Source organism: Etheostoma spectabile, unplaced genomic scaffold (genome assembly GCF_008692095.1).
Source record: "Etheostoma spectabile isolate EspeVRDwgs_2016 unplaced genomic scaffold, UIUC_Espe_1.0 scaffold317, whole genome shotgun sequence".
Classification (NCBI taxonomy): domain Eukaryota; kingdom Metazoa; phylum Chordata; class Actinopteri; order Perciformes; family Percidae; genus Etheostoma; species Etheostoma spectabile.
The window spans coordinates 186,564-198,226 of record NW_022605584.1 but is presented as its reverse complement, the minus strand read 5'-3'; the positions used below and the strand labels follow the sequence as shown (position 1 = coordinate 198,226).

The 11,663-nt window shown below is 46.6% G+C and overlaps 1 protein-coding gene across 17 annotated transcripts in view; it reads right to left on the bottom strand.

The window, feature by feature from the left end:
* Window positions 1-2,809: 2,809 nt before the first annotated feature.
* The window catches only part of osbpl8 (oxysterol binding protein-like 8), a 77,880-nt gene continuing 69,026 nt past the window's right edge, over window positions 2,810-11,663 (bottom strand). For 12 of the 17 annotated variants that reach the window (XM_032511092.1, XM_032511099.1, XM_032511096.1 and 9 more), the window contains 7 exons: window positions 10,990-11,079; window positions 10,575-10,711; window positions 10,171-10,356; window positions 9,518-9,671; window positions 7,402-7,504; window positions 6,321-6,426; window positions 2,810-6,210 (listed from right to left, as the gene is read on the bottom strand). In XM_032511092.1, coding sequence (XP_032366983.1) covers window positions 6,081-6,210; window positions 6,321-6,426; window positions 7,402-7,504; window positions 9,518-9,671; window positions 10,171-10,356; window positions 10,575-10,711; window positions 10,990-11,079 — 906 coding nt within the window. In that variant the 3' untranslated portion in view covers window positions 2,810-6,080. The remainder of the gene's footprint in view (window positions 6,211-6,320; window positions 6,427-7,401; window positions 7,505-9,517; window positions 9,672-10,170; window positions 10,357-10,574; window positions 10,712-10,989; window positions 11,080-11,663) is intronic. The other 5 variants (XM_032511097.1, XM_032511098.1, XM_032511107.1 and 2 more) reach the window with 3 other exon arrangements.

Sequence of the window (11,663 nt, the reverse complement as noted above, 5' to 3'; positions counted from 1 at the left end):
GCAACAGGCTGGGACGGTCTACAGGACAATAGACACAGAGAGCTGTGGAAGGACATCAGGGATAAAACTGTAGATCTGCAACAGGCTGGGACGGTCTACAGGACAATAGGAACCAGAGAGTGTGGAAGGACATAGGGAGAAAACTGTAGACCTGCACCAAGCTGGGACAGGTACAGGACAATAGGAACCAGAGAGCTGTGGAAGAATAGAGCGAGAAAACTGTAGACCTGCACCAGCGGGACAGGCTACAGGACAATAGGAACCAGAGAGTGTGGAAGGACATCAGGGATAAAACTGTAGACCTGCACCAGGCTGGGATGGTCTACAGGACAAAGGAACCAGAGAGTGTGGAAGGACATCAGGGATAAAACTGTAGACCTGCACCGGCTGGGATGGTCTACAGGACAATAGGAACCAGAGAGCTGTGGAAGGACACAGGGATAAACTGTAGACCTGCACCAGGCTGGGACAGCTACAGGACAATAGGAACCAGAGAGCTGGGGAAGGACATCAGGGTAAAAACGTAGACCTGCACCAAGCTGGGACAGGCTACAGGACAATAGGAACCAGAGAGCGTGGAAGGAATCAGGGAGAAAACTGTAGACCTGCACAGGCGGGATGGTCTACAGGACAATAGGAACCAGAGAGCTGTGGAAGGACATCAGGGATAAAACTGTAGACCTGCACAGGCTGGGACAGGCTACCGGACAATAAGGAACAGAGAGCTGTGGAAGGACATCAGGGATAAAACTGTAGACCTGCACCAGGCTGGGATGGTCTACAGGACAATAGGAACCGAGAGCTGGGGAGGACATCAGGGATACATAAATGTAGACCTGCACACAGGCTGGGACAGCTACAGGACAATAGGAACCAGAGAGCTGTGGAAGGACATCAGGGATAAAACTGTAGACCTGCACCAGGCTGGGACAGCTACAGGACAATAGGAACCAGAGAGCTGGGGAAGGACATCAGGGATAAAACTGTAGACCTGCACCAGGCTGGGACAGCTACAGGACAATAGGAACCAGAGAGCTGTGGAAGGACATCAGGGATAAAACTGTAGACCTGCACCAGGCTGGGATGGTCTACAGGACAATAGGAACCAGAGAGCTGTGGAAGGACATCAGGGATAAAACTGTAGACCTGCACCAGGCTGGGACGGTCTACAGGACAATAGGAACCAGAGAGCTGTGGAAGGACATCAGGGATAAAACTGTAGACCTGCACCAGGCTGGGACGGTCTACAGGACAATAGGAACCAGAGAGCTGTGGAAGGACATCAGGGATAAAACTGTAGACCTGCACCAGGCTGGGACGGCTACAGGACAATAGGAACAGAGAGCTGTGGAAGGAATCAGGGATAAAACGGAGACCTGCACCAGGCTGGGACGGCTACAGGACAATAGGAACCAGAGGCTGTGGAAGGACACAGGGATATAAAACTGTAGACCTGCACCAGGCTGGGACGCTACAGGACAATAGGAACCAGAGAGCTGTGGAAGGACATACAGGATAAACTGTAGACCTGCACCAGGTGGGACGGTCTACAGGACAATAGGAACCAGAGAGCTGTGGGGACATCAGGGAAAACTGTAGACCTGCCACAGGCGGGTGTCTACAGGACCTAGGAACCAGAGAGCTGTGGAAGGACATCACGGGATAAAACTGTAGACCTGCACCAGGCTGGGATGGTCTACGGACAATAGGCAGGAACCAGAGAGCTGTGGAAGGACATCAGGGATAAACTGTAGACCTGCACCAGGGTGGATGGTCTACAGGACAATGGAACCAGAGAGCTGTGGAAGGACATCAGGGATAAAACTGTAGACCTGCACCAGGCTGGGATGGTCTCTACAGGGACAATAGGAACCAGAGAGCTGTGGAAGGACATCAGGGAGGAAACTGTAGACCTGCACCAGGCTGGGACGGTCTACAGGACAATAGGAACAATAAAAACATCTTCAGTTCCTTAACTAATTATCTTTGAAGAGTTTCTCTCTCTCACAGTTTCAATCTATTTTCAGAAGTATTCAGATCCTTTACTTCAGTACAAGTACTAATACTACACTGTAAAAAACTTACTGTACTGTTATAGTAAGAGTTAAAGTCCTGCACTTAAAATGCTACTTAAAGTATTTAAGTATCATCATGAAAGTGTACTTCAAGTATTAAAAGTTCCAGTACTCTTTGCATCTTAGAAACTGGAAACAATCTAAACAGTTCTGTCGGAGTACTGTTAAAGTATAATACTTCTGAAAGTGATAGAAGTGGAAGTAAAAAGTGTGATGAACAGACTGAAGTACCTCACATTTGTTGTAAAGTACAGCACCTGAGTAACTGTACTTCGTTCCAGTCCACCACTGCTTGATGGATGTCTCCAGTCTTTCAGAGGAGAACATCTCCATTGCAGTAGTTTGACCTCACAGACACTTTTTATTTTAGGAAGTTGCACGATGATACCTCGTTCATGTTTTGGTCTAGATCAAGGGGGTCAAACGTACGGCCCGTGGGCCAGAACCGGACCGCCAAAAGGACCACAAAGTCAGACTTTGCAAAGTCTGAAAGTTGCAGATAAGTAACTAATTCCAATCTCAGAGTATACCCGAGTTCTTTTTCTGTAATTTTACGACTTTAATCGTAGAAATTGAATTGAAGTGGGTCGCTGGTCTGACCCACTGGAGACCAGATTAGGTGTCCATGTTGGACCTCTTTGTAGTTCGAAAACTACACCCCCAATGATTACAGAATAGACATGACATGCAAAGTACAGCTGATTAGTTTCATCAAACAGACAGAAGACCCCAGTATGTCATTTGATTTTATTCTGTGTTGTTACATGTGACCATAAACTTCCAGAAAGTTATAGTTGCCATGGATACAGTAAATATATTCACGTTCTCAGATAGGAAAAAGGGGGGGGGGGGCAGTTGACATTGACAGTGTGCACAAGTTGAGGACAGTTGCTAATGTGTGACGTCGTTAACACGAGCGGGATAAAACCAACTTGGAGTGTTAAAATCAACATGAAAAAAAAGTTAAAAGCCAAAAGAGAGCGGGGATTTGATGCTACGAGCAGCCGAAAATGAAAACATACAAAAGAGGAATAAATAAAATGGATTATTTTACAGATGGAGCAACACCAGACAGCAGAGATGTTGTATTTCCTCTGAATTTGGTGTGTGAGAGAGAGAGAGGGGGGGGGGGGGGGGGGGCGTCTCTCTCCCCCCTCTCTCTCTCCCCTGTGGCAGGACTCAGCATCCGGAAAACCTACGGGTGAGTTACTATGGCGACGCTTTAGGGGGGGGGGAGGCAGGAGCTGGGCAGGGTGGTGAGCCAGACCCGTTATCTAAGGCTTCGTATGGCACGTCCCCCCCCCCACCCTCCACCACCCACCAATGCTTTGATTCCAGATCACTCCCATCAGTTTTAGCTCAGTCTGAGACATGGTGACTTAGTATGCTCCACCCCCACCCCCCCACCTCCCTGCCGAACCCCCCATCCCCCCACTCCCCAGTCCCCAGTCCCACTCTAGAAGGCACTGGTGTATACTTATTTCTCCACATTCTAAAATATGGACTCTGTTAAAGATGAGCGATCGAGGCAATGAGGATACACAAAAAAACACGTACTGATACACACGGGCCAGCCGGGTAACTTACGGGGGTACAGCTGGATCCGGATTGCCACCAGTCTCTCTTTAACCCTGTGTTCAACAGTCTGCTGACGGCGGAGGCGATCCCATATGTACACGCCCACAAGGCTGACATCATGACAGGCCGAGAGAGATACAAAGAACTAGCTTCAGACATGCTCCCTAGGGGGACTGGATCGTTTGGAGCTGTCCCGGTTAACTTGGACAGGAGAAAGTCCTGAGGCTCGATGGCTTCTGATGTGCTGCCTTCATCCTTGGTTGACACAGAAAACCAATGCAGTAGTTTTGGGCAGTATTTGAAATACTGTAGATTTGTTTTCCTGTGTATTAGAGCTAGACGCAGCCCTTAACTTTAGCCATAGTCAGTACATTGTCAGGGTATGATGTCCACCCTTTATTACAGACTTCTTTATTTTTAAAATCCATGTTTCCAAAGAGGAAGGCACCAGATAAGAACCACGATGTATACTCACAAATCGTCCAAAGACTTCTTTAATCCTGCAACTGCTGAATAACAGCGACGTCGTGAGGGCATTCGCAGAAATGCGTGATGGGAATTTAATTGTGTACCCCCACTAATCTGTACTTTTTATGCCCATGTACATGTGTATCTACAGAGCAGTGGACAGAAAAGACACACAAGGTTGAAAAGACTGGCTTGTGCACGGAGGGCGGGGTATCTGCACGGGGAACCTCGGTGCTACGGGGCGTGGACACAGTGACCGGGTCGACTCCTACTCTACACAGCGAGTTTGGCTGGTACTGGCGTACATCTGGAATGGTTTACTGTGGCGATAGTAGTCATTAGAAAAGTCTATGTCCCACTGGGAGCTTACTGAAGTGTCTATTCTAGTTTCCTGGTTAATATCGGAGGCACAAAAGCACTGGAAACGGAAAGGGTTTTCTCTCCTGTTGGTCTGGAGTCGCGTTTTCTATTCCGAGACCAGGCTGTCCATCAGCTGGTCTTTACGTCTTTCAGATTTTGTCTATATCATTGCACTCCTAAATTTAAACAACTCATTTTAAAGGAATGGTTTAGATTTTTCTGTGTGAAATACATTTACTCACTCTCTTACCGGTAAATATAAAGCTAAAGCTAGCAGCCTCTTAGCTTAGCATAGTGACTCTAAGCAGAATTAACACCGTGTTTCTCATTATTAATCCATACAAAAACCAAAGTGCAAAAATGAAAAGTTGTTGTTTTATTAGCCTTCTTGAAGCAAGTGTAGACAAGAAATCTGATCTTATAAGATGTTATAATATGTTTCAATATGTTATTGATCTTCTCCTCGAGCTCGTTTCAGATGTTAGACCGACCCACGTAGCTTCCCTGATTAAAACCTATCCCTTCCCTTTACTGAAACCAGGACGGGGGTCACTGAAGCTCAGGAACGGTCCCCCAATCAGACCACCTCAGAGCAGAGATGTAAAAGGATTTTGATGCTCACTTGAGTGCAAGTTGAAATGATAAAAAAAAACTATATTGACCCAAATAAGTGAGGTTTCCAGTGCATTTGTGCCTGAAGACAGAATACTGTACATCGGGCTAATGTCCCCCCCCGCTCCTCCGTCTCTACGTGCTACCTACGCTGTAAGATGAGCAAAAGGTGACGTTCTATTTATATCTATATATATCAATGATAGCTTCTGTTCCTTTCCACCTTATCGCTCGTGGTATTCGTCTTCCTCGTCCACAGCCGCTATCAACATATGTGATAATAAAAAAATAAAAGTCACATAGATTGGACCACTTTGTTTTTCTCTCCCTTTTCACTGCTTTGTGTTCCCAGCAGATCCATATTCACAAAGGACAACGCACGAAAGAAACAAAACGATAAAAAAACATGGAAATTAAAGGTTTTTTTGTATTTATTATTCTTTCTTTTTTTTTTAAATCTGTTACCATCTGAGCTGTGGTACTCGTCTCCAGGTTAAAAGGTCCTCAGTCGTTTGAGGTGAAATGTGAATCACGGAAAAAAACGAAAACCAACAACAGCTAAAACCGGCTGCTGTCTTTGCCTCGGACATCAAGGCAAAGCAGCAAGCTCCAGGGTGGCAGTGGAGACTTCACCCCCCAACATCTCACCTCCAACTGCTTCACTTCATCGCTGCTCCTCTTCACTTTGAAATCGATGGATCTCCCCAGAGTTTGGAATGGACCGCTTAAATATAAACACGTTAAAAAAGTCTCTTTTTGAGTGGAAGTCTCCACGTTTCTGGACATGTGTCGTTGGATTTAGTAAAGACAGAGGAGAAGACAGGTGGGGTCACTTGTTTTCAGAGGCCAAAGTTCACGTCTTTCTTTAGGTCCTCCACTGTGACGCCTAATGCGTGTATGTGTGTGTGTGTGTGAGTACGTGTGTGTGTGTGTGTGTGTGTGTGTGTGTGTGTGTGTGTGTGTGTGTGTGTGTGTGGGGTATGGCTGCTACTTGAAGACATAGTTGATGAGGACCTGAAGGAGGATGAGGAAAACAATGATGACGTAGTCACGCTGTTGGAGGAAAGAGCCGCCCTCCACGCGGCCTGCCGCACGACTCCGCAGCACGCTGATGCTCCTGCACACACACACACACACACACACACACACACACACACACAGTTATGTGTCAATGCTCCAAAGGGGGGCGTCCCGTCCCTCTCCCGGTGTGAGCCCCGCCCCTCTCACCTGTTGATGTCCTCCTGGGTCTTCTTGATGGAGTCAATGGCACTTTGAAGTTCACTGAGGTCGGCTCCCTTCTTCCTCAGCCGACTGCTATGCTTGCTTTTGTGTCCTGCAACAGAGGTGTTCCACATGGTTCCCAATGTTCACCACGCCACATTACATCCTATCTAAAGATCTTTCTAATGACACACAGATGGCCATTTATTCTGGTTCCCAGGAGGTTTCTTACACCCCCCCCCCCCCCCCCCCCCCCCCCCCCCCCCCCCCCACCTGTGGCCAGTTCTTCAAAGGGTTTTCAAGGTGGATTCCAGGAAGAAAATGTAGTAAAACTTTGAAATTGGTCAAATAATACATTTTGTATCATTTAGTGTATATACTTTTCTTTATATTTTGCACTTGACTTGTGTAACCGTGGTAACAGGGATAAAGGAGATAAAATAGACATAGGCTACCATTTTCCATTGTAATAACAAACAAGAGTAATATATTCCATTTTTCTGTTATTCATCACCGTATATTAATTTCAGAAAACAATCATCAGAGATGAGCCTGATTTCTGGTCTCTCTTTGTTAATGTTTTTTATTTGTTGGGGCTCAGATGAGATGAGGGGTCAGAAAGGAAATTATTATTATTATTATTATTTTGAAACACCTTCCAGTGGAGGTCGTTGGGTGTTGTGCAGAATGAGTTTCATATCCGCCCAGGTAACATGTAACCAGGGTTTCTCCAACCTTTCAACATGTGTGTGGAGCCTGCTCACACTTAATATAGTGATCTATAGGCTGTTAAAACAACTTCCCATTTAAAACCAAATTTAGCTCAGATTTTTACCAAGAAGTTCATTTTACCTGCTTCTTGAGCTGTTGTGTATCTGTAATAATAATAATAATAATAATATGGTACAGTATGTATGATATTCAGACTATATTCTGTGCGTCAAAATAACCAAATCTTATTTTTTTTAACCATAGAAAAGCAGATTGGCCAGATTTACTCATGTTAGCCTTTGTGTGTGTGTGTGTGTGTGTGTGTGTGTGTGTGTGTGTGTGTGTGTGTGTGTGTGTGTGTGTGTGTGTGACTCACGTTCGCTGCCAGACGAGTCTTGGCGGTCGGGTTCGGGTGAAGAACAGCCACTCTCTGGGCTCTTGGGCTTGTCGCTCTTGTGTTTCCTCTTTGGCACCGTCACCTACACAGACACACACAGACACACACAGACACACACAGACACACACAGACACACACACACACACACACACAGACACACACAGACACACACACACACACACACACACACACAAAGAGAAACAGGTCAAACAAACAGGGTTCACATGACAGCTCCAACCAGATAAGAGCACATCCAAACATTCCTTAGCATCCGCACAGTATAAAGACTCAATAATAGAAAATAATGGTTTAACTTCATCAAGAAGAGTCCCCCCCCGTCCCCCACCCCCCAGCCCACTCCCACACACCCCAACACAAACATGCTAGTTGGCATTGGCGTGTTAATGACTGTGCGAGGCATGCTGTTCAGTCCCATCCATTAAATCACTCGACGACACACGACCAGTGTCTAAAATAAACCAGACCTGCCAAGAATGGCTCATTTAAACAACTCAGTCCAACGGGATTATTATCTTAATTCTACATGCTTTATTAAATGTGATGCATGTAGTCAGGCCTGGTCTTTGTCAGGCAGAACAGGTTTGAAGTTTGATTTAATGATGAATGTAAATATGCTTAGTGAGTGCCCTCTACTGGGTGAAACCCGGCTACTGCGATTGAGTTTGGATTTTGGCTGAGCTGGTGCTGGGTGTCATTTATGGTCACAAGACATTTATGGTCACATGACATTTATGGTCACAAGACATTTATGGTCACATGACATTTATGGTCCCCCAGCTCAACGTCAGGGGGCGCCCGGATAGCTGAAATGGTGGAGAGGGCGCCCATATGTAGAGGTTTACTCCTCAACGGGTTCAACTACGACCTACAGCCCTTAGCTGCATGTCATCCCCCCCGCCCTCTCCTTTCCTTCTAAAAACAAACAACATCTGGCTAAGACACCCCCCCTCCTTTTTTTCAGATGTGTTTTTTTTTATTTCCAGGGTAGAGGCTTTTTTTTCACCCAGCTAGAATTATTTTCCACTGAACTGGTTGCGGTGCTTCAAAAGCTGAACCAAAGACGAAAAGAAGTTCCCAAAGAGAGAAGTGACTAGCTTTGGCACTTGGCAGGTGGTTACTTTGAACACAGGAGCAGCCGTTACACTGGACTGCACCGCTAGCTTCTCCACATGAACAAGGTGCAGCCCAGCAGAGGTCTAGGCCCAGCAGAGGTCGAGGCTCAGCAGAGGTCTAGGCCCAGCAGAGGTCTAGGCCCAGCAGAGGTCTAGGCCCAGCAGAGGTCGAGGCTCAGCAGAGGTCGAGGCCCAGTAGAGGTCGAGGCTCAGCGAGCGGAAACACAACACAGAGACAAACACCATGCAGACAGGTGAGGACAGGTGAAGAGTGACGAGGGCGTGGCCAGGCGTTGGTGGGGGTGGTTGCTCTGTTGATGTAATGGATGTTCTCTCTTTTAGACGTTGTATGGGAGAGAAAAAAACCAAATATATATATATCTATATATATAGATATATATATATATTTCTCTGATGGTGTCACAGTCTCCAAGGTGTGAATAAGTGGTAAATTACACTGAACTGAGTGCAGTCTTTCCACACACTCCACCACGTGCTTAAGACGCACCTGAAAACATTGAGCAGAAGTTATCCAACTTGCTGCAGCCTCAATCAGACTCGGACCTGCCTTAGTTTCACGTCAACTCTGTAATCTTTCACAATGCCGGAAAAAACTGTAGGAAACAACGTTTTCACATCTGGCCTGTGTGACACAAAGTAGTCCTTCATGTTAAATTATCCTTTTCCTCTTGACGAGGCCAGAAAAGACATTCACTTTGACATAAAATGCCCTCCCATACAGAGAGAACAGCGGGTGCTAGGGCAGGGACAGAACAAAAACATGACAAAGAGTATGAAAAAAACATGACCAAAAAAAGGGAGCAGAGGCGAAAACGGCGAGGACGACACACAGAGAAGAAGCGGAAATGAAGACGGTGCACCGGGTGCTGCGTGGAAGGTGGCTGAGGCGGCGAGCTGCTTTTTTTTCTTTTAAATGGCGGTTTTCGAACAGGACGACCTACCTGGCACTTGCAATTGTCCCTCCGCGGCCCCTGGTTACTCAGACTAATAAGACTGCCAGAACGTACCATAGGGGTGCGGTGTCGGACCTTGGTCTGGATACAGCCGTCTTTCTCAAACTGGATCAAGTCGTTGAGCGGATCCCATGGCCGCGTGCTGGGGAGAGGGCCGAGAGGGGGACATGAGGAGACACAGAGAAGGAAAAACAGTGAGACAGACAAGGGCGGGGCATGGGAACAAGATGGCAGAGAACAAAGAACGAGTAAGAGAAAGAGAGGAAGACAAAGAAACAAAAAGAGAAAGGAGAGGTAGAGTCAGAAAACAGATAGAGAAAGACATACACTGAAAACATTATTATTCATCCCATTCTACCACAGAGAACTGCCCTGTCTATCATATCATAAATAAAAAATGTTTTTGTTTAAAAGACAAACAAATCAGCCTAATAAATTTAGTAGTACTCAAGTTACTACTACTACTAGATTCGATACAAACCTCCATTTTTTTTTAAAGCTGAGTGTTGCGAATTCGGTTTTATTTCTAATACCGTTACAGCCCTACGCAGTAGATCTAGGAGCCACCGGATCCTTTTCTCTGACTTGTCTACAATCTGGTCTCAGACCACGAGCTCACAGGTCTCAGAGGAGTCACTCACTCGGCATATCTGTAATGCCACTCTCCGGTGACGGGGTCCTGCTCGAACAGGGCCGAGATCCACTCCTCACATTTGGCTTTCCGTTCGCGGGCAGACTTCCGCTGGGCTTCCTCCAAGATGAACTTCTCATTGGTGGCCTCGATCTGGTCCTTGTTGTTGATGGCCCGGGTCACGTGCTGCCACAGTCTGCGGATTGAGAGGGAACAGAGCCATGAAGTTCTTCTGTAGGGGTGTAGTACAAACTGCAGAAGCAGCTTTCACACCTGAAACACTATCAATATGCCAAGGCGTGACAGAGGTAAATCTGGCCATAGAAACTAAATGAAGAGCCAATAAATAATGAATCATATATATCATGTTTAAGGATCTGCTGATACCCTGACAAGAGTTACGTCAAGGTTCACCTTTCTGATTCGGACTCTCCCTGCTCCTCTGGAGGGACGGTGTAGCGGGTCAGTCGACTCTGCCTTAGCTCTGGCGTCGGGTTCCAGAAAGTGTCCACGGTCCCTGTCTTCTTGTCATTGATGAAGATCTCAGTGTCCTGTGAGGGGAAAGTTACAAGGCTTGCCTTACTTGCCTAAAGACAGCACAGTAAAGCTGTTCTGAAGTAGCTATTTGCTCCATCCTGGTGGGTTTACGTTCCACAGCTTCTTTAAAACACACCAAGGCACAGGGACACAACGGCATGGCTGATAAACTGTGTATTTACTATGTTGGCCTAGTAGCAGAAGGCCGAAAAACAACTAGTCCACTAATGTTGATTCATGTGGATCCGGGTCAGTTATCCAACAAGCAGCCGTCACATGTCTTGTGTCTTACCCAGTGTCCTTCTAGTGTAGCTAGCACCTCCTTTCCCAGCTTGATCTTTCCGCAGACCTGGTTGACATTGTCACTGCTGCCCAGGAATGGCTGGAAAAAAAAGAGGAGAGAAAAGGGGGGCAGGGAAAAAAAAGACAGAGCGGGGCAAGGAACGAATGGGAAACCAAATTAAGAAGAGGAATGGAAAGGTTAGGACAAAAGGACAGTATAGAAAAGAGCAGAAAGAGGAAGAAAGAGATAGAACAGCAAGAGAAAACAAAAAAGAGCATAGAAGGTGAGAGGTGGGGAAAGGGAGAGGAAAAAGGACATGGGGGGGGAATGGAAGGAGAGATACACGTTTATTTGCTGCAGTTCCTGTGGTTTATCATGTGATCTACACTGGCGGGTCTGTAGCATAGACTGGGACAGTAGTGGGTGCAGGAGCAGTGTGGCAGTGAGACATTTGGCCGTCCCCAACGTGTTTTTGTTTGGAACCGGATGGGACGACTTTTGGAGGAGAGGGGGGAGCTGGAACGATGCGGCCAAGACAGTGGTGTTTATGGTTGCTATGGCATTGCGCTAAGCTAAACGCTAAAGACGGAAAGTTTGAATTCATCTGATACAAATCCTTCAGCGGAGATTTATCAGCGGGTAAATGCAGCGTACTGCCGCCATCCATCTGCATGTACAGTAGA